Source organism: Penicillium diatomitis (genome assembly GCF_028827545.1).
Source record: "Penicillium diatomitis strain IBT 30728 chromosome Unknown utg000003l_segment0_segment0, whole genome shotgun sequence".
Taxonomy (NCBI): Eukaryota; Fungi; Ascomycota; class Eurotiomycetes; order Eurotiales; family Aspergillaceae; genus Penicillium; species Penicillium diatomitis.
This window is the reverse complement of record NW_026623175.1, coordinates 1943834-1968054: the sequence shown is the minus strand read 5'-3', so window position 1 is coordinate 1968054 and position 24221 is coordinate 1943834. Positions and strand designations below refer to the sequence as shown.

Below are 24221 nucleotides of genomic sequence, written 5' to 3'. Positions count from 1 at the left end.
CAAATCCGAGACAATTGTCGAGGGTTTGAGCCGCACGACTCAGTCGAGTGGCCTGTGGCACTTGTTCTGACAATGCGATTGTCAGTGAATCAACCATTTCGGAATCTTGAGGGGAAGCCTTACTAAGAGCAGCTCTCGAATGCAGCGACGCGATCTGGTGGATCGACGCGGGCAGTGCAGTGCAAGCACTTTCGGCTTCGAAGATGCAGCAGGGGAGTTCGTATCACAGAGAAGAGAGTGCTTGCGATCTGGGCTGGTACTTGTGACAGATGCTGGCCCCGAACGGGGTTGCCGTAGACGCGCGCCAGACGGGCCAAGGGCGTATCGGTGGCGGGGAAGGAACAGCGACGTTGAGGCGCAGCTTGATGATTACCGGGCGGGAATCGCTGATGCGACAGTGTCACTGAGTACGATGCGTCAAGCAGGCTCGCCCAGGATAGAACAACGGCGTGTTTAGCGAAACCAGGATCGAGACCGAATCCTCCGCTCAGCGGGGACGGACCTTGCTTGGTTTGTAGTGTGTACTACAGCCAGTTGTGGAGGCGGAGGGCACTAGGAATGCAGCAGGGCACAGGACGCTACTGCACCGTAAAAATGTGTCCGTCCACAGCCACTGATTGGGCGGATCGGGTCGCAAAGGCTGCTCGCAGGAATCGCAAGTTGATGCTGGATAAGCTATCAAGTCCCCAATTGATGATGGATGCGTGAACAGACTGTGGACCAGGAGCAACCTAGTCGGCTTCGGGACCTTCAAGCTGGATCTCCCGCTGAATGTCCCAGAGTCTCAGATATGATCAAGCCGCAATTTGGGCTTTGCGGCTGTTCAGCAACACCTGAGAAGCTTGCTCGTGCGTCTAAACGATCCTGAACCTAGAAGGGTGGTGATTGAAGCATGGACAATGAGCTCAGAGCTCTTCAAACCGGGGCGGCTGGGGTGGGCCTTGGCGCAGTCTCCACATTGGAGCCATCGATATTTAGTACGTACTCACATCAGTGCCAGTGCAACAGCACCCTGTTGCATCGTCCTCGTCGGTCCAGGGGTCGACGAGCTTGCCCTTGAACAGGATATTTACAGTATCAGATGCGTTTTTCGCACGAGCTGAATCAGGTTGGATGTTCGGTCTTGTCGTCAGACTGCGAATTCCTTCGGAAAAGAGCCTCGCTTCGTCAAAATTGGAAAATGTCCCCAGCGGGCCTTCGGTGGAGCCCTTTGGGCGGGAACGCTCCAAGTTGGATCGGCGGTTGAATGGGCGGATGACCGTTCCGCTGCAAGTTTAGTAGCCCCCACGACGAATGATGAGGCATCCTGGGAAGTCGCCATGATATCACAGTCTGGGTCGGCACATTGCAGGGCTTATCAGGTACGCTAAGGGTGTGAGGCATACAGCATCTACGGCCAAGAAAACCCTGCTGTTTACATCTTCAACGGGGACAACAGTGGGCGGATCGAGCGTGAATTACAGACGCGGTCGCAGCAAATACGTTCGTTGAAAAAGAAGAGTCGAGAACAGTAAAGAGTCTATAGACGAGACGATGACTCAGTCTGACCGCTGAGGGGGCATTGATAAACAAGACAAAGCAGGCCAAGGGGGTCGATGGTCGAACAGGAAGACGCAACTCAACCGGTCAACACCTTCGACCCCTCGAAATGACCAAGATATCCGATACACACGCAAAAACACCGAGGATTCGTTCCCAAACACACCAGACTTCCCGGGCCAGCCCGATTCGCAGCCGCTGAAACGCCATTCGTGATTCGCTCAAGGATAAAAAGACGCCGCAAACAGAATACATCAGAGGGGAATGGGACCTAACCCATGAGTGAAGCCACCCAGAAAACAGACGAAATAGACGGAGACAAGGCTTTCAACGAGTGGGTATGTGCAAAATTGAACTTGATGTCGAGAGGATTCAAATAGGGACCGAGCGGCGAGCGCAGAGGTCGACTTTTAATGACGCTCCTCGAGGTCTTGATCTACCACGGCTTCGTAGCTGGGCAGATCTGAACTGTGCCGGTCCGAGCTGGGGACAGGGGGGAGTGACGCTGATCAGTCGCACCGCTGGATCGCAGCTGCAAGGATGCATCACTGCCCCTTCGGCTGCCGGTGGGGCTGGAGTACTCTGGAGGTGGTGCCTCATGGTCCTGGGCAGCGTCCGGGGTTGCAACGAGGGGGTTTTGCGGAGGCTCCTCTCCCTCGTTACCCACGCGGCTTGATCCCTCGCCGGCGTCATCACGGGAAGAGATATGAGCCAGTTGGGCCAAGGAGATTTCAGTAGGTGATCGCACCGGCCCGGGGCTCACAGCTTGAGGGATCACGGCGCTAGGATTCCGTCCATGATACGACTGATAAACGCGCTGAGAGATGGAAGCAGCGCTTTCACGACCGGACTCGAGCAGAATACTGCCTTGTTCACTACCATAGGGTGGAGGCGGGGCAAGGCTCCCCGTCATGGGGGCGAGGCCCCACTTCTTCACGTTGGCTTCGATGAATACGAAGCCCATTTGGCCAAAATTGACATGCACTGTGCAAGGGCCATTGGCACCGATGGTGGGGAACAAATTCTGAGAACGGTAGTTGTGGACAACGTCCTCGAGCTTCTTGCCGTTGCGCGTGAAGAAGACGGTTCCCGACCGCGGGCGATAACCGACGCCAACCACATCGCCTTGTAAGAGTGGAGGTCCATAGGAGGATGGCGTAAATGGCTGGTTGTTGCGGCGGTGGCCAGTCGATTCATAGGCAACGGACGTCTTGTGGAGACCTAGAATGAATCACAACGTCCATGTTAGTCGAGCTCACAGGCAACAGGAGGACACCTCGGGGGTTAGACGGCACATCTCCCCGATTGCACGAAGTCCACACGTACCGGGCATTCGGAAGAGAGGGTAAGGCTTCGTCGTCAGGCCAATGCCAATCATCGTGGTCTCTGGCTTATCGTAGATCTTGGCCTCCCAGTAATATACCTCATTCTGCTTCGGGAGGGGAAGGTTGGTCTGCACGCTACACTCAGAATCAAAGAACTCGATCTCTGTCCGAGCTTCGACGAAGCAGTTGGCAATTTCGAGTTCTGGTTGAAACTCCCACGCGGAGACACCCTTTTCTTGAATCGCCAGGAATTGGGAGAGCGAAATATCGGTTTGCATGGACTCGGGAGGGTTGGCTTGAACAAATGCTGTATCGGGCCATCAGCCACATGCTCACCCGATGAGGGACAACGATCCTGCCAATTGTAGGTTGGAAAGAGTCATACCTTTTGCGCGCAGATATTCCGACCGCATCAAATCGTCCATGGATTCCATCGCCGCTTCCTCCTCCCGGAGAAAGGCCTGTTCGTCGTCATACTCGCCGGGGCGACCGATGCGATCGAGCATAATCCGCCCGCGGCGAGTATACTTGAAGAAGAAAAAGATGGCAAGAACCACAAACGCGATCGCTGCCGAGCCAAACGCCGAGAGTATCCCAATCAAGATACCTTTGCCCGTCGAGCCGGAAGACTCGCTACTGAGAGTGACGGCATGGCCGGCGGTGGATTCCGAGGTTGACGAGAGACGGGAGATCACATGTTGCAGGCTTTCCTGTATTCGATCCTGCGTGAACGATGATGGGGCTGTTGAGGTTGTGGTGAACGCTGTCTGCGTTTGGGAAGCGATGAGTCGAAGCGGTGACGTCGACGGAGTGGCTATCATCGATACCAACGTCGAGGGCAGGTCAGCGAGCGCATCAGGGCCCGTTGCCTCAGGGCTCTGCATCTTTCATGGACCGGGACGGGGAGGGAGCGGATGAGATGTAGGTACGACGCAGATTGATGAGGAATCACGGCAATGAGGAGAAAGGTCAGCGGTAAGAGGCGAGAGGCAAAAAAGAGGTTCAGGCTGCAGGGTCTCGAAGGTGGAGTGATTGGGTGCGGTAGTAGTGGTAGTAGTAGTAGTAGTACTGTAATCGACGATGTCCGAGCGCAAGTACGGTAAAGGCAAAGCGGTCACCAATGCCAAGTGCCCGCAATGGTCCCAAATTCCAATCGCACACGGCGCGGAGGATAAGAGTGTCAAGACTGAGCCGAAAAAGAAGGAGGTGGGGCAGCGCAGCGATAACGGCGATGGATTGCAGTCCTGGGTGTGGACTGTGGAATAGCCAGGAGGTCGTACGTTCAGCGACCAAGTGAGCAATGACACGCGAGGCACAGATGAGGACGGAAGTGAGTTGAGGCGAGGGTCTGACCTTATAGGAGTTTGAATCTAGAGGAAAGAAAGACCGTTTGCTCGCTGGAAAGGGCCGAGATCCATTCGAGGGGAGTGGTTTACCACGACTAGTAGTCCAACCTGTAGTGAGTACTACTACTGATGAGTGAGTTAGTAATACGAGTAAGTACTTAGTACTGCCCTAGTTACAACTTGCTCGAACTCTTCAACTTAGTACTACTAACTGCCTGGATAGGAGGGAGTCGCCTCCTTGGCACACAGGCTCCAGGCGGTACTACCGGGCTTAGGCTAGCCCTTGGTCCGTTTCTGGTACCCCGTTTTCTGTACTTGAATACGAAAATCACGCATGAGAAATGGCCTCCAGGTACGTTGTTAGTTTGTACCCGTTACTTACTACTAACCCGCTGCATCTTCAGGTCAACTTCCATCGTGTCTCAACTATCACCACTGTCATTACTTACGTACTTCCATAGATGCGTGCCACAGTCTGAAGCAGAAATGAACCTGTTCCTTGACTCTCCTACTAGGCCTCAGGGACAAGCTGCCGCAAAGGATGAGGAATGAGATGGGAGTAGCTCCTTTGACATCGATTCTAATTCTCCGACAGTATTAAGTTAGTAGTAAGTCTTTCAAATTACCATTCATAAACTGAATCCCCTCGAGTAGGTGATTCCTACGACCTGTGAGCTTCACAGTACTAATCGCCTGACCCCTGTCGACTTATCACTCGTAGGAGTGAGGGAGTTACTGTGTACTAGACTGTAGAGTATATGGAAGGGTGAGGCGTCGTTTCCCCAATCTACAGAATCTCGGGGTACACGTTCTGCATAGGTAGGTACCTATGTAGGGATACAACCTCCTACTTATGGAAATCTTGGGCTAAAGCAGTCGTGGGAGGGACCTTCTTATGCGGTCAATCAGTGCGAGATAGCAGTCAGCTATCGCGATGCATTAGTAGTCGTACCTGTGGTATTATCAGTTGGAGATCCGCTGCACGGGCGGGCCCCCTCTCTCACTGCTCCCTTCCCTCGGTGTTCCTTGATCGGCCATCAACCGTCTGATCCCTTTTCGTCACACCCTCTTTTGACTCACCTTCACGATCCCTCGATTGAAAATCTCGGACCATGCGTGTCAAGACTTGCGCGCGTCCTGGCGACACCTCTATGGACCCGGCTGACATCGTCATCAACGCGGTTGATCCTTGTCATATCCGCCTGGTTGTATCGGGGACGTCTTGCGACAAGTACCCAGGTAGGCTTCATTTTCACTCTGTCGCGAGGTCGCAGCCGCGAGGTCCAACAGATGGTTGGACGCATGCAGTGAATACTTCTACTTCTGTTATACGATGTGTATATTCGCAATCTGCCACTGTGCAGGGCGTCAGCTCGCAACCCTTATCTACCTGCGTGCGGTCCCCCGCTAATTGACCTTCTTCCGATGCCTAGCTAAGCAACATGCGCGCAACGTGGCAAGTAGGCTCGGAGTGTCGCATGGTCTCATTTTCATCGCTGGTGAGCCCACGGCCAATTGGCGTGATTCTGATCAATCCCGTCCATTCCGACAGCGACGGTATTTCTATTATCTCAGCGGCGTAGGCGAATCTGACTGCGCCTTGACGTACGATATCGGTCAGGATGTGTTGACTCTGTTCGTGCCTGACTTTGATCTCCGGCGCGCGATCTGGATGGGCCCAACGCTATCGCGAGAGGAGGCGCGGGATCGGTACAACGCGGATCGGGTGATGTATCAATCATCGCTCGTGCCTGAGCTGGTTTCGTGGCTAGGCAAACGGCCACAAGACAGTCTGCTCTACATGGTCCACAATTCAGAGATACCCGAGGGTCTCTCTGCAGACTTACCAGTGGATACGGACTCGCTCAGGCCAGCTATGGATGCCGCTCGAGGAGTGAAAGATGAGTTTGAGATCCGCATGATCCGGCAAGCCAACCGGGTGTCAGCTTTGGCGCATCGCCAGATTCTGCAGAATATTCACCAGATGTCGAACGAATCGGAGATTGAAGGTTCATTTTTGAACACATGCATCTCTCATGGTGCTCCAAATCAATCGTACCAGATCATTGCCGCCTCGGGACCCAACGCCTCTGTCCTTCACTATGTGCGAAACAACGAGTCTCTCAAGAATAAGCCACTGGTTTGTCTCGATGCTGGTGCCGAATGGCAGTGCTATGCAAGCGATGTGACACGAACATTCCCGCTTGGAGGCGAGTGGCCCAGCAAATACACTCGGGATATCTATCGAGTTGTCGAGCGTATGCAGGAGGAATGTATCAAGCGGATCCGCCCGGGAACCCGATTCCTTTCGCTTCATGACCTTGCTCATGAGATAGCCATCATTGAGTTGCTGCATCTTGGTGTGTTCAAGGGCGGCAGCCTTTCCGAGATTCGCGAGTCCGGCGCCTCTAAGGTCTTCTTCCCCCATGGCCTCGGCCACCACGTTGGGCTCGAGGTTCACGATGTGTCCGAGTCGTCAATCATGGCTCTTCATCCTGACTTTGACCACGATCAATACGGACCTATTTTGAACCCCCTGGCAGTTTGTCCCCCTGCGATTTGTCAGCATCGCCACTGCAGGAGGGTATGGTTGTGACCGTAGAGCCGGGTATCTATTTTTCGGCATTGGCTCTCGCAAACGCGCGGAAACAGCCACATGCAAAGTATATTGATTTTGAGGTCGCCGAGAAATACGTTCACATTGGCGGAGTACGAATCGAAGATGACATCCTGGTCACTCGCAACGGTTATGAAAATCTGACTACTGCTCCGAAGGGGGAGGACATGCTTGCAATTATAAGAGAGTCTGCGAGGAAGGCTTGCAAGGAAAGTGGCGTCTGAGGCTTCTGGGCATTTTTGAAGGCAAATGAGCACACATGTATTCGTGCAGCACATCTTGATGAGCCAGTCACCCCTCCTCCAGTTTCGCTCCATGGGCTTGGCACGGCCGTCTGTCTCGACTGGGTGTTTGTACATATTCGAACGAGAATGCCAGCGAGACCTCAGCATTGTGGCCCATCTTGTCCGGCTCTATTGCACTCTCAACTCGGCCTTTTAGGTACGATAAGCCGAACGAAATTCCAAAGTCGGGTCAAGTCTAGCATCCAGCTCTTCTCAACGTGCGCAGATTGAAGAGATGGAGATCTGAGAGTCTAGACCGCGGCCCGCTTTTCTGAGACTGAGAGGCAATGAGAGGTAATAAGGAAAGGATATGAGATTCTAGATCTTCCGCGCATTCTGCAAGAAGAGAAAAGACTGCTTTTTATTGGCATACTTAGGAGGAAGATCGTTGTCCCCTTAGTACCCATGTGGTGGACCACGGGGTCAGTCACCGCTCCGTTGGAAGAGGGCCAGAGTGGTGCAGACCTGCCTTGGCTGGCGATCCTCTGCAGTACAATTTCGAGGCTGGAACGAATTGTTTCTGGATCCTTCGATCGAGATCGCATGGTAGGCAAATCCCTTGCAACCATGCAATTACTACCCGCATGTTGCAACTAGCAGGATAGTGGCTAGTCTCCCGGTGGAACTGCCAGGGCTGAGAAGCAGCCCTGGCAGATTGACTTGACCGGTGGGTCAAAGAAGGGATGAACTACCAGAACAGCACTATATTACTGATCTTTCCCACGTTGTATGTCTACAGTACGACAGTTGGTAGGCCGTTGAAGTCCCAAAAAGCCGTAGAGTTTCCCACGTTTTCTCCCTCGCTAGACCGTACAATCTCACCCAGCCTGAAATCATAAATCTTGACAGGGAAGGATGAAAATTCTTGGTCGGGCCATGGGCTGGATCTTTTGTTGAATCCGGATCTCAGTCGAAGATTCTGCAAGGGATAACCGGCAGAGACCAAGCTCCGGCTATTTTGCCGATCTGTGACGTGGCTCCACGTGTTGAAATTGACCGCGTTTCAGGACTGGAATGCGTTGGAAGGTCGTGGTTGATCGATGCAAGGGTCCGAGACTACAGAGCGGGAAACAGGACCACCTCAGGACGGATCGAAATAGAATAAAAAGGCAGGAATTTGTTTGGACCGTTTGCAAGATGTTGAATTGAGACGGCGATCGTAGCTATTCGTCCGAATGCTAAATTCCATCCATTGTAGTCTACTACTGTACAAAACGCAGAGTGAAACAACCCGGTAAAGCTCGGTTGGGGCTTGCCTTCGGAAAATTTCATGAATATGCACTATCCATTGTACCACAAGCGACCTTGAATGGAAAAAGCTAGATCGATAGATCGGGACATGCCTTCAACGGCGCCATCGGGCAGGCGAGTCCCACCTCGTAGTACTCAAATTGGAAGTGAATATAGTAATATACTGGTGTGAGACAGCAGTGTGTTACCCGTCAATATTGTATTTGAATTTTGGAGTGTACTATTGCTATATGTACAAAACTACAACCACAATCGTGTGGAGGAGTAGTATGGACTCTTAGCCTACTAGTCTTAATGCGCCGGTGTGCCCTGTATTCCACTGCTAGATACATACCTGGTACATAATCTACTCTCCGAAACTCCAATAAATCTGTCAACCCCTTTTTCCCAAATATAGCAGCGCACACTCTTAGTCTACTCAGGCCGTTCTCCATTCTTCAAGTCGCTAGTTCGGCGATTCAGAGCAAGCTCCGAGACAACTTGGACCATGCCTCGTTGCCTCTCCATGGCACGTCTCAGAAAGCTCATGCGATGTACAGTGAGAGGCTCCATACTCTCCTTTCTGTCTGTCAACACACAGGGATCCTCTCAATCTAATTTAAAATTAGTAATATAGTGAGTTGGTGACTAGTTCGTCTGTAGTACGTACAATGTTTGCTTCATGTTGCTGGCGAGTATTGGAGTGACATGCGTATAAACCTTCATTGCATGAGGCCGAGTATCCGGCCGGTCCTCGCCCTAATTGGGACAAGACATCGAAGCAACAGCCATGGTCGGCCAACGAAGACATTTCTGCAGTAGATGCAGTCTGGTCACATGTAAATGGCAGAGGTTTGCATCAATGATAGACCACGTGTATTGTGTACAACTGTACATAGGCCTCTGACTACTCCTGTACCGTCAGCATTGTAGCCAGTACATGAGGACACTCCCAGAGCGTGCGAGGCCGGATTGCTGGACGGCCAATCGCCGGTTGAAGCCGGAGCTGCCAGGACCCGTACGATACCCGAGATCCCGTATGTTTCTGGGAGGGGTTTTTTTTTTTCTTTTCCTTTTTCTCATTTTTTCCCGTTTCTGAACTGGAAATCTCTGTCGTCATTCTTCGGCTTGGTCAGGCTGAAGACGTGGAGTCACCTTGGTCAAAATTCACACATTCCAGACCACATGCTAGGGTTTCATGATTCTTTCGTCATGAGAAGCTCACCATGAAGTCGGTCGATTTCTCCACTCCCAAGCTTTCACGAAGTGATAGGGACTCATGGTGTCAAGCATAGAGAACAAGAGATAATCGGGGTCTTGGATCACGCGATCGGAATCATGCTAGCTAGTCACGCCGCGAGGAGATCGAAATGACTCCATTAGATCCCGCCTTTGACAAGCGCTCCTGTCGTGCAAGGGTTAGGCGCCACTCGTTAAGTAAAAAAGGGAAAAAAAAAACTCGTACGGTGATCTGCCGGGTACATGCAAGACCCACCCAGAAATGTGGGTCGCTGCCCTTTTTTCCTTGTCCTGATCAGGTCAGGCAGACTGCCACATGGTCGTCTCATTGGCTCTGGCAGTTAGTCAGCACCCTTGCAAGGTCCTAAAGGAGTAAAGTGACTCACTCCTGGTCGACTCATGGCTCGTTTGCCGGAACGTTGTAGAGCCTCTGTATAAATCTATACAATCCCGGCCGCTCCGTCCTTCCAGCTTCTCTTTTTCCTCTTGCTCTATCTCATCCTTCCTTTTCCAAAAGGGGGTGATGGTCACTCCTTTCAACCTCTAACCCCAAAAAGTTGCTTTTCCTTTCGTGCACATATTTTTTTTATCCTTCCGCAGAGCAAACTGCCGATACTCCCCTGTGAAACGTTCACCACCGATCAACATCTGAAGAATGGGCCAAAGACACAATCGTCGCCGTACCCGCCCTCGCCCTCGCTCGAGCAAGCAAAAACATCTCGATCGAGACCTGCTCGGGTTGTTCTGTAACTCCATCTCAGATCCATCATCAGTCTTACCAGCATCAATCTGGAGGGCCCAGTCTCCATCGCAAAATCCTCACTCCGCCGCCGCGCACAACAGCTCTGTGTCGATCTGCAATCTTCCTGGCTCACCACACCTTCTCAACCCTGCCCCTATCTGGCATTCTGGGTTGACGGTATGGCCGATCCATGAGGAAGCTCCGCAGCAGGTACCACTCAGCAGTGGTATCGAGGCGCGGCAATACCGCCTGTTTGGCGGGGAGCCGGGCGACGATTTGAATCTGTGCTATCGTATGCTGGAATACTTTGACGGTCTAGACTATATTGACCCGTATGTGACACCGCCAGAATCTGAGTTGATCTTATGACAAGCCTTTTTCTGACTTGGCTTTGGGATTAGATTGCGATGCATCACCATGGGAGATTGAGAGATCTCTGCATTCTTTGGCTGTTTTTCTTCCGTCTATCGGGGAAGCTCAAAAGCAAGAAAAAAAACACCTATCAAAACTCCGTATCTGATGTTTTGTCTTTCATCACGACTCGAAGCGATGGTCTTTTTCTGATCATCGTGAAAAAAACAATCCAGTCCCGGTTTGGTATGGCCAGAGACTCCATCTCAACATCTCTGGTTCACATCTGAGCGCGCCCTTCGACCACAGTCCTCCTATGACGCTACAAGCATAACTGAGACAACCAGAACACATGGAATCTCCCGGGTCCCTGACTTGAAGCAATGAAGATCGTCCCTCATGAAGGAAGGTCGGATTGGTCCCCTTCGTGACCCGGAGGCCGTGGCGGTCCTGGTCTGCGATCTGATGCGTCTGCGATTGAATGTCAGACCTCCCATCGGCTGCTTGAGACGACCGACATCGGTTGAATTCGCCCTCGACTCGCGAGGTCGTTGAGGCTTGAACTCCCTTTGCGGTCTTCCGGGCCATCTGATGGTGGGTCGTCGGTTGTCGCTCCCACGGATCTGTTTCAGCAGAATTGCAAGGTGGTCGAACCAACGATGGGGCTGCTGCATAGACAGTGAAAAAAAATCAATTATCACGGGACCTGGCATTACTTCTCTTACTTCATGTATAAGGGTTACACCTCCAGTATCTAGCCTGTACCATCAGACCTTAAAGTCTAAATACCATATTCCTCTGAAAAGTGCAACGATACACACATATCTTCAAATATTTCCTGTTCAAGGAGTTATGTTCCCGTCGATAGTATTGTCGTTGTAAGCTGCATGGCACCAAAAACCGACAACAAATTCTCACATCTAAGGTGAACTGTGAAGAAGGTAATGTTTGTCATGTAAAGAATCAGGGTCCAGTTTTCCCCCGAGCGGAATCCGATCGCTGGGCCCCTCAAAAGGTGCAATGTTGTCCTCAGCTCACCGCCTGGCCCACAAGGTGCCTAGTTGCAGTTTCAGGCAGGCGGTCGGCTCCTTGAGGACACGGTCATCACCAGATCAGGAAGCGTGAGCGCTCTCTCTCCCACGCTCCTTTGATTCCTCCAAGGCCATGCTTCAAATTTGCCGATTATAGGGCATCTTCGTTATTCTGTTGTTCTGAATCGACACTGACTTACTCAGACTACTCTCTCTCGGGTCTGCGCCTCGGCTCTTCACGATCTCTCAAAGTTTCGCGGCGGCAACCGCTGTCGCCCTAAATTCGCCGCAGCATGTCGTCGGACTACACCTACGATGAGCAGGTGAGCTTGATTTCCAGATCTATTCAGTTGGATTGGTCAGAGCGCTTTGAGTAGTTGCTAACATACAGCGCCAATGCGTTTCCAGGGACAATTCTTCCCCTTCTTCATCCTAACCTTGAGTGGGCTAGTCACTCTTCCTCTCACCTACAACCTTCTCCGACCCAACAAAGGTGTGTTTTCCCGGCCGATCGCCTCTCTCACTCCAGTGCTCTGACAACCCCTGGCAGATCTTGAGAACACAGCCCCCCGGATTCAATCCGACTTCAAACCTGAACATGCCGACCTTGTGGAGGCGCAAAAGCGCAAGCGCCTGCGAAAAGAGCGCCGAATCAAGCGCATCGTCACCGTGATTGCGGGCTATGTGATCATGGCCTGGATGGCATATTTGATTTTTGTGACGGCGCGCACAACTCCCAAGCTCTATGATCCATATTCAATCCTAGGCGTTTCAAGGGTATGTGAAAGGACACCAGGTCATGTTTTGGAGCCAGCTATTTGGCAACATCCTGCGGCTACAGCTCGAGGCAATAGCCAGTATCTTCCGAACTAACATATTCCACTTCCAGAGCGCCGACGAGAAGGCTATCTCACGCCACTATAAAAGAATGTCTCTTGTATACCATCCTGATAAAGTCCGCCCGGATCCCGCCAAGAATGAGACCATGGAAACCCTGAATGAGCGCTTCGTTGAGCTTACAAAGGCGTACAAGGCCCTGACTGATGAGGAGGTTCGCAACAACTACCTCCAGTACGGCCACCCCGACGGCAAGCAGAGCTACAGCATTGGCATCGCCCTTCCGAAGCTCATCATCATGGAGGGCAACGGAAAGTATGTGCTCCTCGTATATGGAGCTTTGCTTGGTGTCCTGCTCCCTTACATTGTCGGAAAGTGGTGGTACGGATCTCAACGCTTCACCAAGGAGCGCGTCCTCGTCGCTAGCGCCGGTAACATCTTCCGCGAATACAAGGAAGACATCTTGGATGGTGGCATCATCAACGCTCTCTCCGCTGGTGATGAATTCAAAGAGATGTTGAAGGGAGCTGAAGCCGAAGCGGGATTGGCCAGACTGGAGAAAAGAGTTTTGGCCGAGGATCTGACATTCTTAACCGCCAAAGACCGTGAGGCGATCAAGCAAATGGACGACATCACTCGGCGAAAGACTCTGGCGTTGCTTTGGGCATACCTCGGTCGTGTGGATCTGGAAGATACGAAGTTGGATGCGGAGAAGTACGAGGCTGCCCCCATCGCCCTTTCATTGGGAGAGGCGTTCACGGCAATCTCTTTGGCATTTGGTACCCTTCGTCCTATTCTTGGCGCCTTCCAGGTGTCTCAGTATCTCATTCAAGCTATCGCTCCTGGTTCTTCACCTCTCTTGCAGCTACCCCACTTTACAGACTCGGTCATCAAGGCTGTGGAAGGCGAGCATTCCAAGGAACATTGGCCTGTCCAAAGGTTTATGAGTTTGTCCGAAGAAGAACGCCGAAAGCTCACCATTGAGTCGGGAGTTCTTTCTGAGAAACAGTACACAGACGCTGTCACCGTGGCGCGTCAGCTTCCCATGTTGGAAGTATCGAGGGCATTTTTCAAGGTCATGGGCGAGAAGGTCATCACTCCTAGCAGTCTGGTACAACTGGTTGTGAAGGCACGCTTCGTTCCCCCTGGCTCCACGAAAGTCCCAGCTGTCAATGAGCTCGACCTCGAGGACATTGATCCTGATGAGGATGACTTGGATGCATTGATGGGCCGCAAGCCGGCCAAGAACCGCTCCACAAAGGTGGTCGACGGCAAGAAGGTTGAGATCAAGACCGAAACCGTTCAACCTCCCCTTGCGCACGCTCCCTATTTCGCCCGAGACCACTCACCCCGCTGGCACATCTTTTTGGCTGATGCTAAGCAAGGCAAGATGGCCGTTCCCCCATTCACGTTCACCACTTTTGACAAGCCGATTATCGACGATAGTGGCAAACCCACTTTCAACGTGCAAACCCTCAAAATGCAGTTCCAGGCTCCACCGCAGGTCGGCGATTTCACCTTTGTCATGCATATGGTTTGTGACAGTTACCTGGGTCTAGACACCAAGATGGAGATTACCCTGCATATCGACGACCCCGCCAAGGCGGCTGCTTTGGAGGAGGAGGATGATATTAGCGAGCCGGATGAGGGTACGTCTATTCCACTTTTCACTCGTGTCTCAGCGCCTGCATAGGCTTTTCATACCCTTCTCCGCGCTCTTCTTCGGGAGGCAAAAATACTGACATTCAATTCTCCCGCAGATTCAATCGCTGGTCAGATGCAAGCCCTCAAGACCGGACAAGCGCCCAAGCCTAAGAAGGCTCGGAAGACTTCCGATTCCTCCAGCGAGGAGAGTGACACTGACGGTGACGCGGAAGAAGCCAGCGATACCGACACCGAGACGGAAGACGAGGACTGATTGCAACGTTGTTTGTCCGCACAGGATTGGTTGATTCCATCACGGGCCTGTGCAACCACGACTGGCTGAGAAAGGTCGATCTTTCCAGGACTTTTTTTTCTTATACTCTTTTCTCTCATGCTCGTGGACGTCTTTTCATGTGCATTTTCCCCTCCTCCACTGGGGATGGCTTTCTTCTCTTATTTTCGGTCGGGGGTCAGTGTATGCTTTGGGTGCTTGTTGACCGTTGTCGTTCTCCCCCCCCCCCCCCCCCCCCCCCCTACTGAACAGTTGACTGTGATATTCTGGTCGTTTCGCATCAAAGGATTCAGGACCCGCAACCTCGAACCCTATCATTCCCATCATCTAAATGTTCCATCTCTCTATGTATCCATGTCCACTTGCATATCTCTCTATTTTATCTTATACCAGGGCCTCGGATCAGGGCCACAAAACCACATGCTTTGAAAACATAAAAAGGTCGTTACCAAGTGTTTAGTTTGGGTTTTTCATCCTGAAGCCCGTTAGATTGTCAGGAGCATAATAGGTATCCGATTGGCGTGGGTTCATTTTTAGTAAGGAACTCTCCAAGCCCTTTTGTACGAGAAGCCTTGCTGGTAACGAAGCGGTCTTTCCCAAATATGATCCAATACATGCCGACAATGTCTATTTGAGAGCTTCCAGTGGTTGCTCCTCGCCTTAAATTGATGCCACAATGGCCTCATAGGCAGACAGCACAATGCCACTACAACGTAATACCTCTTCACGGAAAGTAGGCTCCACCCGGCACTGCACGACCACTCAAGATTAATTGGATGGTAAGAATAAGGAGGTAGCGATGTAACTACGTCCTACGTATACAGAGTACATCCGTGCGGATAGAAGCTTTCACTCCTTGATCGCGGATTCAATCCACTCTCCCTTGAGTTGTCTTGTTCTATCTTTCCGCCGGCACGTCCATTCAGTATATTTATCGTCAATTTACTGGACCAGCGTGGTGAAAATGTGAAATTTTGTCAAAGGTAGGGCAGGAGGTATCCGCTCGGGACTTCATACATACGTCTAGAGGGAAATAAGCCAATGATACGGTCTCCCTGATCCCGGGTTGAATGCTTGTGTCTAGTTATGTAACCCCTATGGTTGTTGTGGTGTGTTGAGGAGCTGTCTTCCCACTACTCAATTGAATGGATGGGATGTTACCCATGAACGAACGAATGCCATATAGGTTGATTGGAGCGAGAGAGTACAATTAGTTTGAATTTCAAGGTGAACAATTTCACTTGAGTCATGATATTCTTGTGGAAGCCGACTTAGGTAAGCAATTTCATAGGTCCAGGAATATCCAGATACCATCTTGTAGAATCCAAGAACCAGAAATGTCCCGAAAAGGTACAATGAAGACAAAAAAAAAAGATGTAGAGTCTCAATGATGCTTGACGAGCCTTCACTTCATCGCTCGTGAGAAAAAATGGTGTCACTCTTTTCACTCAAGCAGATGGGAACGACCAACTAGGAGTAAAAGTCTCGTAGAGCGCTTGATCGTGTGTAGGAAAATTGAAATCAGTCCATACATCGCCAGGAAGCGTAGCCGCGGCATGTGAATGCGTTTCAGAAATGTGGAATCCTTGATTGTAACGGTCCACACTTTTCGACTCTATTGACGAAGAGCTTGCAATGTTACTGGCCGGATCCAGGAAATATGTCAGTAACTGTTGATCATGTCTTGGTGGATGATGGGATAAGATCGAAGGAGACGAATTGTCTATATGAGAGAATACGTCTCCTGAACTTGAGTCAGCTGAGCCTATTGATGGCCTTGCGGGCGCGAAGAACCCCGGAAACCCATTCCCCGGATAGGACAAATTGGTCTGTTGAGTAGCTTGCATGTCCCATTGCCATGTCGAGTTATTTCGACTAGTCATTGGCGTCAAGATGCCCTGACAGACCGAGGCTCGAGAAGATGTCGTTGGTGAAGGCTCTGTGGGTGTGGTAGGCTCGGGCGATGGTTCAGCCGTCACACTGCATTCCGTAGAAGTTGAGAGGATACGCAAGTATCTCAAATCTTCCGAATCCTCATCGACCTCGTCTGCATTCTCTTCCGCTTGTTTGATCAGTCCTAAGCGGTCGAGAATCGTGTGGGTAAGCGGATGGCCATCTGGGGCTTCGGCAAGAGGTTCTCCAGGAAACCCTTCCTTGTTGATGCAGAACTTGTATAGCTTTTGGAGAGCCTTTACCACAAGTGCGTGGTGAGACTCTAGCATCTCCACGAAGCTGTGATCTCGTCGTTAATATCCGACGCTAGCGGAAGGTGATTGATTGATTCGAAAACCCATGTGTATTTTCACTGACCCTCTAGAGTACACCTTGGTTTGGGTGGCTTTCCTTTCGCGGAAAAGACATGGATGATTGTATACCGAGCATCGATTGCAGGGTTGCTTGCCATCACACTGATCAAGTTAGAACACTCGAAGTATCCACGACCATAGTTGCCTTGCTTAATGGTAAGGAAGTAAATACCTTTGTTTTTTTGACCCGGCATCGATCACAAGCTTTGAGCACATGCTTACGCTTTACCCGGAATACGCGCTGGTCCCGTTTGTCTTCGCCTGTCCTTGACCGGTGCTCCAATTCAGTCAATGATGCGAGGGCAAAATCATCAAGACTGTGAGGGAAGCCCTTTGGGCGGAGCTTGGGTTGCCATGTCATCGTGAAACAGGTAGACAAATGGAGGTCTCAATCTCAGAATTATGTTTGTCGACGCGAGAGGCAGAAGACAAATTCAATTGCCACAGTATTGAAAACTATAGCTAGTCGTGAACAGAAGAACAGAAGTGAAAGAAGGGCGACGAGTGAGGCTAGAACTGAACGCAGGAGGTGAGGAAAATGGGCAGGTGATGTGGGAATTCAGGCGCACTTTCATGGCCCGCATCCGACGTCAAGTAGGGGAAAGAGGTGACCATGGCCGATACAAGACACGATTGCTGCCGTGCGTAATCGCCTCAATGAATGCAGCATGCTCGTCACTTCGAATCGTTCGTGGATGATCACTAGTGCAGGTGCCTCCTGGGGGAAGCAGGTGCATTGATTGGATTTGGAAGAGACCAATGTGAGAAGCTTTGTCCCAGGATCTTCCAATTTTTGGGTGTGTCTCTTCCTCGTCTTTCCTCTGTACTTCGTCTGGCGGGGGCGATAGCAACGGTACACCTAGTCAACCTGCGTTCTACAGAGAGGCTGAGGGGTTGGGCGTGTAGTGTGTAGTGTGTACTGTGGAGTGATGCGGACGGGCCCCCTGCCGTCAGGAAAGCCTCAACCGGGAAGAGTAAGTAAGCTGTTCGTGGGTCTTGCAACAGGATCTGGCTGTAAGACGTACAGACAGCTCACGATGATCACCCGGCCTAGTAATGGGTCATTGATACACTAGACGCTGAGATCGTCCAGGTTTGCTGCAAAGGCCTTAGCGCGCTCTGTCTCACTCTCAAGCGTGATAGGCTACCAACAAGATCCAGTCGCAAGTCGGCGCCCGGGGAGAACTCTTCGTTGGAAAACCGAGCGTCCTATTTTCGTACAATGATATTAGTCGACTGCCCTGCCACCATGTCCCCAAAATCCAGATCGCCGCGTGACCCCAGGCCACTCAAATGACGATCTCAACATGTCTTGCGACGGTGATGCGCTGGCCGTGAATGGATTCTTTGCATTCGGATGCAGCATCAAATTGTCAGCTCAATCGCAATTGTCTGCGATCTTTGTGATGGATCCGGTCCGAGCCGCCAGTGGATCCAGCGTTGAGTCGGGTCTCCTCGAGACCCGAATACTTGCTGCCCAGTCCATGCGCTTCGCGGATGAGACAGTCACTTTCGCCGCAAGTCAGGATAATGGTTCTATCGTTTGCAGAATGATGAAGAGGCCGCGTCGACGATGGAACACCCTGCGATCTGGATCACCCGGACCTGAGAGCAGGCCGAACGCTCGGACCCCTTGGAAGAATGAGACTGTCTCTTCATTCAAGCGGCCGCCAGGCAATCACGCAGGTGGTGATAGCATGTAGGCGATGTTGTGTCACTTCTCGTTTCTTCTAGTCTCAGACCTACCCAAGGCCGGGGATGGCCCATTCTGGGCGGCCGTAGAGGATGGATGACGAGGATAAATCTTTGCCACTTTCCCCGCTCTTCCCACTGATCAACTAACCGCCGTGATAGCGACTGAGTGTCGAGGTTCCAGATCGTCGTCTCAGCAGCACGGTTGGGTTGATGTGTGTGTGATGACCCATGTAGAGCCCTCCCTGTCCCTCTACTGCTGCCGGGGATTTTTCTGGTCACAGGCCACTGGTTATACTGCAGGGATCAAGGTGAACAGAGGTCTGTTCTTGCAGTCGTGAACGGGGTACAGCCTGTCGTCCTTGAACAACGTCAGATCACCTGATAGTCCTGCAGCTGTTGTTGCAAAGAAACGTGGTACGAGATGAAGGATTCTGAATTGCAGGATGTTTGACAATCCAATCTGAAGTTCTCGATTGGAGAGACTGACATTTGAATTTGGCCTGCAGGGGGAGTTGTGAGGAGGGGAAGACAGCACCACGAATCAAGGGCAGAGTAAGAAGCTAAGCGCATCTGGGCCCCTCCTGCTGGACCTGGAGCCTACTTGAGGTAAGTCATGTGCTCTTGACTCTTGTACCGACCTGAGTCAGTACAGCACGACTGCGATGTGGACTTGAGTCCTTGACCTCAGTACTTTTTCGCTTCATCTGAAGGTCGCCAGGCGCTGTTGACGTGCTTCATGTTGTGCGCACCGAATTTCTCCGCATTCTTCGTCAAAGCCATACACACTCTCGTGAACCCGTCGATTCGTCTGTTTTCGAATGCATTTCCAGGCTCTACACCTGGTGGTATACACGACGTGATCTCTTCGCCGACAACGATAGACAAAACATAGATTGAAGTACAAGGAATCTGTGCGAGATTCATCCATCACCCACTTCATGAGTGATCCCTTGTAAGCTCACCTCTAGCCAGATATTGTCGCTTTCTCTTCTCTGGCATCTGCCCACCCTCGATAATGCGTCAGCGTGGCTGATAGCAGAGTGACAACCATGTACGCTGAGCTTACACCACAATCCCCATTGATGAACCCTGTCTTTTGGTCTTCCGGCAAACTATCATTCGTACGTGTAACATCTCTGCCAATCGGCTCTCGAGATCTGATCTTCCTCTTCAAAAAGTATGTCCTGTCAGTCGAAGAAAGATCAACATTCACATGATGTGTGCTTGTTTGACGGGGCCGCAGTACATTTCTAGTCCATCTGATACTATCCCTGCTATCGGAGCAGACTTGTACCGAAGATAGAACTCACGTCCGGGGAATAGACAGGCACTCCATCAGATTTTTGCTGGATAGCGGATCAAAAGTGTCCTGTTCCACTTCCTCGATGCCCATCAGGATATCTAGAGACTCAGACATGATAGAAGAGTAGTAAGATAGAAGATTGTGCTAGCGAGGCCTGGCTGATCATCGCAGCATCGGAGAGAACCCCCGAGTCGCCGCGGGAACATGATTCGTAAATCACTAAACGATGTAGAATGCACGTCTGCCAGGTCGGAGCCAATGCAATGCACTTTCTGTGATCAACAAAAGAGAAACAAAGACCCTTCAGGGTGACAGGTAATTGTACTCGCCTACGCCCTACGGCCTGGGCGCAGATTGATTTGCAAGTCTTGAATGGCGCCGACTTGATCCGACCTCTTGTGCTATACTCTGTCCATTAGGTAGTTCTATACAGACATACATTGACATGATGACCTGATGACAAATTCGATGTTGACCGTGCGCTGGAGTGGGGTTACTTTGACTTTTAGCTTGCGACATGGATTGACAACAGTCTTGCTGACAATCTAAAGATAGACTTGATTTCGACTACTAGTTCCTGATTGAGCATGTTAGATGGACTGAGATTCAGCTGAACAAAGTTTTCCCTCTTTTTTGTCTATTTATTGCTACGTGGGTACTGACTCGGGTACCGGGACAGGCCAGGGAAGGAAAATTAAACGATTCCCAGACATTTGACGCTTCTGTACGCTATACTCTGCATCCAAGCGGAGACAGAGGCCTGGTTCAGGTATCTCAGGTAGATTCGTCACGCCAAGTCAACGCTTCCAAATCGTCTCTTAGGCCCACACTCCCCCACGACACTGACAGTCCCTGATACTGACGATTGTGAGTCAGTGATCTCAAGTGATTCGGCGTTTCATTTCGCAGGTTGTCAGTCATGTCCCTTCACCTCCTGTCACCTTCACGCGCACCACAAGCCCGTCACTCACGATCTCACCCCGCCGATGGGACTAAGCGGCGGCCCTCACCTCTCCAAGGTGGGGGGAATGTTTGCTCAGCGACAAAGGGCGAGGTAATTATGCACCGTTGAGGAGAATGCTGGCCTCACCCTTGGACATGACTTCGTAACTGTCTTCGCTGCCCTCTGGGGTGGGGAAACCAGGCGAGGATGTTGAGGAGCGCTCAGATGGCGCATGTTGCCATCGACGATCGCCAACCCATTCGACGCCATCGCCGGCGTCACGAGCGCCTAATCTGCGTCGTCCGCTCTCGCGCTCCATCAGAGACAGGTCCGCCTCAACGGCCGAGGGACCGGTCAAGGGCAGATTACGGCAGTGCCATTCACCAAGGAACATGCCCTCTGGGTCTACGTCCTGGCGCACCTTCAGCCAATCGTCCATGTCTGCCTTGTACAGCCGCTGTAGTTCGGTGGAATCCAAGGTGGTGAAGTTCTTCGCCCAGTGAGGCCGAGCACCCATGTCGCGCATGAGCCATTCAAAGGCCTCGTAGTACCGTTTCCAGCAAGGAGGGTCACGAAGGTATGGCCGGTACAAGGTGGCGTTCAGATACAGAGTCGGTCCATCACGGCACGTGGGATCGAGGAAAGGTCGTGGTTTGGAGGAGAGAGTCGAGTCCGAAACGCGAACCTCAACGGGACAGTGTACCCAGAGGCCCTTGGGAGAGAACGGAATGCGCGCAGTCTCCAGATCACCATGCAACCAGGCGGAAAGACGAATGATGGCTTCGGGACCCTTGTCAAGTGGCAACGCCCATTCGTTCACAAATTGCGAGTACAAGCAGTTCATCAGTAAGCCCTCACGGGATGGCTGGACAGCTTCAGTGACGACCGCACCGGGGCGGAAGCCATACTGCATGCCAAAGACGAACCATTCCACCCAGGGTAGAATCCGGGGTACATACTGAGCCAGCGCCAGAAGGTTGTGGTAGATGTGATATCCAAGCGATTCACCGTAAAAGTTCTTGGGAGGGGCTTGAAGCGGCAGGTCGGTCGGATCGGCACGCCAGACGATTGCTCCCTTCTCGTAGGGCATCCACCAGACACGGACGAATTCCGTCGAAGTCCACAAGCCAGTTGACCACTCGCTCAGAACCCTGGACAGAGAGTATCGTTCCTGGCGCCAGGCGATATTGAACTTTGGTCGAGCCTTGAAGGTGACCTCGACCACGATACCGAGCGCGCCCAGGGAAATCAGCGCGGCGCGGAAGAGGTCTGGGTTGTTCGTTGCACTGCAGCGCACCAGCTGTCCATTAGCCAGCACCAAGCTCAGAGACTCGATGCACTCTGAAAGCAGACCATGGCGGAGCGAGCTACCGTGGGTACCGGTGGAGATGACACCTGCAATGGACTGGCTATCAATGCTGCCGAGGTTGTCAAGTGTCAAGCCCTGTTCTTCCAGCTGTGGGCCAAGCTGATACAAGCGAATGCCTGCTTGGACGGTCACCAGGCATGTCTCAGGGTCCACGTGTAGGATGCGATTGAAGTCATCAAGATTGACGAGCCATGAGGAGGTACAGGTCAGATCGGAGGGAGAATGACCGCTTCCGACGGTCACCAGGCGGCGGCGGTACCGGCGGGCAAGCTTCACCACCTGCTGGATTTCCTCGATCGACTGAGGGCGGATGTAGAGCTCAGGTCGGGAGAAGAAGGTCTTGGCCCAGGTATGGTGCAGATAGTCGGTAGTCGCGCGGAAAGGGATGTTGGAGTCGAGCTTTTGGAGCTCACGGGCGATGAAACCGTCCATGATCGGCTAAGACGATGTGAAGGTGGGCTGTGGATTGCAGGTGATCGATTCGATACAGGGTCGGAGTGGGCTTTCAATCACCACATCACGCTGCACGTATGTTTCGCCGTTGTCGTTTGAATGGAAGAATTGAAGAAAGGAGGACAGATTGCAGACCAGAACACCAAGTGAGAAATCCAACCAGCGCTGCAAAGGCCCCAAAAAAAAGAACAAGCCTAAGTGTCCGGCAACTTGCACGCTAGAAACGGAAACCAGACAATCGCGATGGGTGACCCGGAGATAAATCAATCTTGCGCACTCCGTCCCGATCGGGTCCACTTCTTCCGCACGTTTCCACCCGACGCTGCAAACCTTACCGCAGTGCGACTGGATCATGACAGGGTCTCCTGCAGGCTTTCTGGAGATTCCAAGTTGTTCACTCTGAACGAGTGGCCGTCAGTTGAACCGTTCCGCGGCAGTACTTCTCGACCCCCAGCCGACTTGTAGTAAGCTTATACACTTACACTTTCGCCCAATCGCCGATCGATCGATCGGCCATGTGCATTTTGCAGGTATATCGCTTAGCCTTGCATTGTCTCAGCCACGGGCTTCAAGATTGCTACCGGGGTGCTTGGGTTTGCATAATTCGTTGGCTGGCCCTGTTGTTAAGCTCATTCTTCTTCAGCTTGTGGTCTGAGTCATGTCAATTACTCGATGGAGGCCGACAGGAGTCTAATACTTTGGTACGAGGCCACGGACACTGCAAAGAGGAACCAACTTGGCACAACGAACAGAGGATTGATCGTTGAAGTATAGCCTGTATTCGCCTTGATTTTTAAAGAATAACCTAATGTCGACATCCGAGGGTATTATAAGTGCTGACGAAGTGTGACCCGCTGGTTTTAGGGAACTACTTCTATGTAACTAGTTGGGATGTCTACCAAGTTACTCGCCGGTCGGTCATCAGACTGATTTCTTAGTACGTCTAATGTCCCGAGTCCCGACTGCCGACCAACGGTCTTTCTACAACTATCAGCCCTGATCAGTGGTCCAGACGAAAATTTCCACGTCCCGGGCGGCTTTTGAGCACATGCTGAGAGCAATCAAAACGGGGATAATAGAAATAGAAAGTCTGTTGAGACGAACACCAGGTTCAGAATCCAATGGATTTATTCGGACAAAGGTCTCGAACACAGTCCTATTACCTATGCAACACTCTTTTTGTCCCAGGCAGATGGCATTTTGGAAGTAGCCGTCATTTGCGGTGGTAGCATTGGACCGAAGGCTGCCTCGGCGTAGAGACCAGGTATCATCTGCTGTCAGCTCCAGCCGTTGATCTGGTCTTCTAGGCTGCATGCCGTTATCAACAAGGACATGCTTGATATATGACCACGCTTGGGAGAAAATCCATCAAGGTGAGTGGTAAGACATTCAATGTATATGACAGAGTATGTAGATGATAGTATGCATGTATGAAAGCCTTCCTCATTTTCGAGAAGCTGCCCTACTAAAAGATGGAGAAATGCAGATGTCTGATTGATAACCCAACAAGAGCAGCAACAGTAGGGGATAGACGCCGATTCCCACTCCCATTCCAACAAGATGCTCCTTTTCCCTGCCAAAATATGCACAGTGATAGTGGACGGAGGAAACACAGAAAAATAAAATAACATGGAAGAAAATGGAGAATGATTGCGAAGGAGGCAAAAGAAGACGT

General features: G+C 51.6%; 10 protein-coding genes across 10 annotated transcripts; 5 read left to right on the top strand and 5 right to left on the bottom strand.

The window, feature by feature from the left end:
* Window positions 1-122: 122 nt before the first annotated feature.
* On the bottom strand, window positions 123-1390 carry N7539_002874 (uncharacterized protein; the record flags this gene model as incomplete). Its single annotated transcript, XM_056932477.1, has 3 exons — window positions 123-502; window positions 986-1266; window positions 1386-1390. The coding sequence occupies 3 exons, from the start codon at window positions 1388-1390 to the stop codon at window positions 123-125; spliced, it is 666 nt and encodes a 221-aa protein (XP_056792436.1).
* A 585-nt stretch (window positions 1391-1975) lies between these two features.
* On the bottom strand, window positions 1976-3748 carry N7539_002873 (SSH4 family protein; the record flags this gene model as incomplete). The annotated part of the gene is made up of 3 exons (XM_056932476.1): window positions 1976-2760; window positions 2866-3171; window positions 3250-3748. The coding sequence occupies 3 exons, from the start codon at window positions 3746-3748 to the stop codon at window positions 1976-1978; spliced, it is 1590 nt and encodes a 529-aa protein (XP_056792435.1).
* A 196-nt stretch (window positions 3749-3944) lies between these two features.
* N7539_002872 (uncharacterized protein) lies at window positions 3945-4130 on the top strand (the record flags this gene model as incomplete). The annotated part of the gene is made up of 1 exon (XM_056932475.1): window positions 3945-4130. One exon carries the CDS (start codon window positions 3945-3947, stop codon window positions 4128-4130), a length of 186 nt encoding a protein of 61 aa, XP_056792434.1.
* Window positions 4131-5322: 1192 nt separating this feature from the next.
* N7539_002871 (aminopeptidase P family protein) lies at window positions 5323-7051 on the top strand (the record flags this gene model as incomplete). The annotated part of the gene is made up of 3 exons (XM_056932474.1): window positions 5323-5449; window positions 5644-6752; window positions 6791-7051. 3 exons carry the CDS (start codon window positions 5323-5325, stop codon window positions 7049-7051), a joined length of 1497 nt encoding a protein of 498 aa, XP_056792433.1.
* Window positions 7052-10235: 3184 nt separating this feature from the next.
* On the top strand, window positions 10236-10751 carry N7539_002870 (uncharacterized protein; the record flags this gene model as incomplete). The annotated part of the gene is made up of 2 exons (XM_056932473.1): window positions 10236-10654; window positions 10724-10751. 2 exons carry the CDS (start codon window positions 10236-10238, stop codon window positions 10749-10751), a joined length of 447 nt encoding a protein of 148 aa, XP_056792432.1.
* Window positions 10752-11997: 1246 nt separating this feature from the next.
* Window positions 11998-14459, top strand: N7539_002869 (J domain-containing protein; the record flags this gene model as incomplete). Its single annotated transcript, XM_056932472.1, has 5 exons — window positions 11998-12027; window positions 12113-12197; window positions 12255-12481; window positions 12546-14190; window positions 14302-14459. 5 exons carry the CDS (start codon window positions 11998-12000, stop codon window positions 14457-14459), a joined length of 2145 nt encoding a protein of 714 aa, XP_056792431.1.
* Window positions 14460-15925: 1466 nt separating this feature from the next.
* On the bottom strand, window positions 15926-16699 carry N7539_002868 (uncharacterized protein; the record flags this gene model as incomplete). Its single annotated transcript, XM_056932471.1, has 1 exon — window positions 15926-16699. One exon carries the CDS (start codon window positions 16697-16699, stop codon window positions 15926-15928), a length of 774 nt encoding a protein of 257 aa, XP_056792430.1.
* Window positions 16700-16723: 24 nt separating this feature from the next.
* N7539_002867 (Zn(II)2Cys6 transcription factor domain-containing protein) lies at window positions 16724-17144 on the bottom strand (the record flags this gene model as incomplete). The annotated part of the gene is made up of 2 exons (XM_056932470.1): window positions 16724-16885; window positions 16956-17144. The coding sequence occupies 2 exons, from the start codon at window positions 17142-17144 to the stop codon at window positions 16724-16726; spliced, it is 351 nt and encodes a 116-aa protein (XP_056792429.1).
* A 946-nt stretch (window positions 17145-18090) lies between these two features.
* N7539_002866 (uncharacterized protein) lies at window positions 18091-18486 on the top strand (the record flags this gene model as incomplete). Its single annotated transcript, XM_056932469.1, has 1 exon — window positions 18091-18486. The coding sequence occupies one exon, from the start codon at window positions 18091-18093 to the stop codon at window positions 18484-18486; it is 396 nt and encodes a 131-aa protein (XP_056792428.1).
* Window positions 18487-20839: 2353 nt separating this feature from the next.
* On the bottom strand, window positions 20840-22525 carry N7539_002865 (D-arabinono-1,4-lactone oxidase; the record flags this gene model as incomplete). The annotated part of the gene is made up of 1 exon (XM_056932468.1): window positions 20840-22525. The coding sequence occupies one exon, from the start codon at window positions 22523-22525 to the stop codon at window positions 20840-20842; it is 1686 nt and encodes a 561-aa protein (XP_056792427.1).
* Window positions 22526-24221: the final 1696 nt, after the last annotated feature.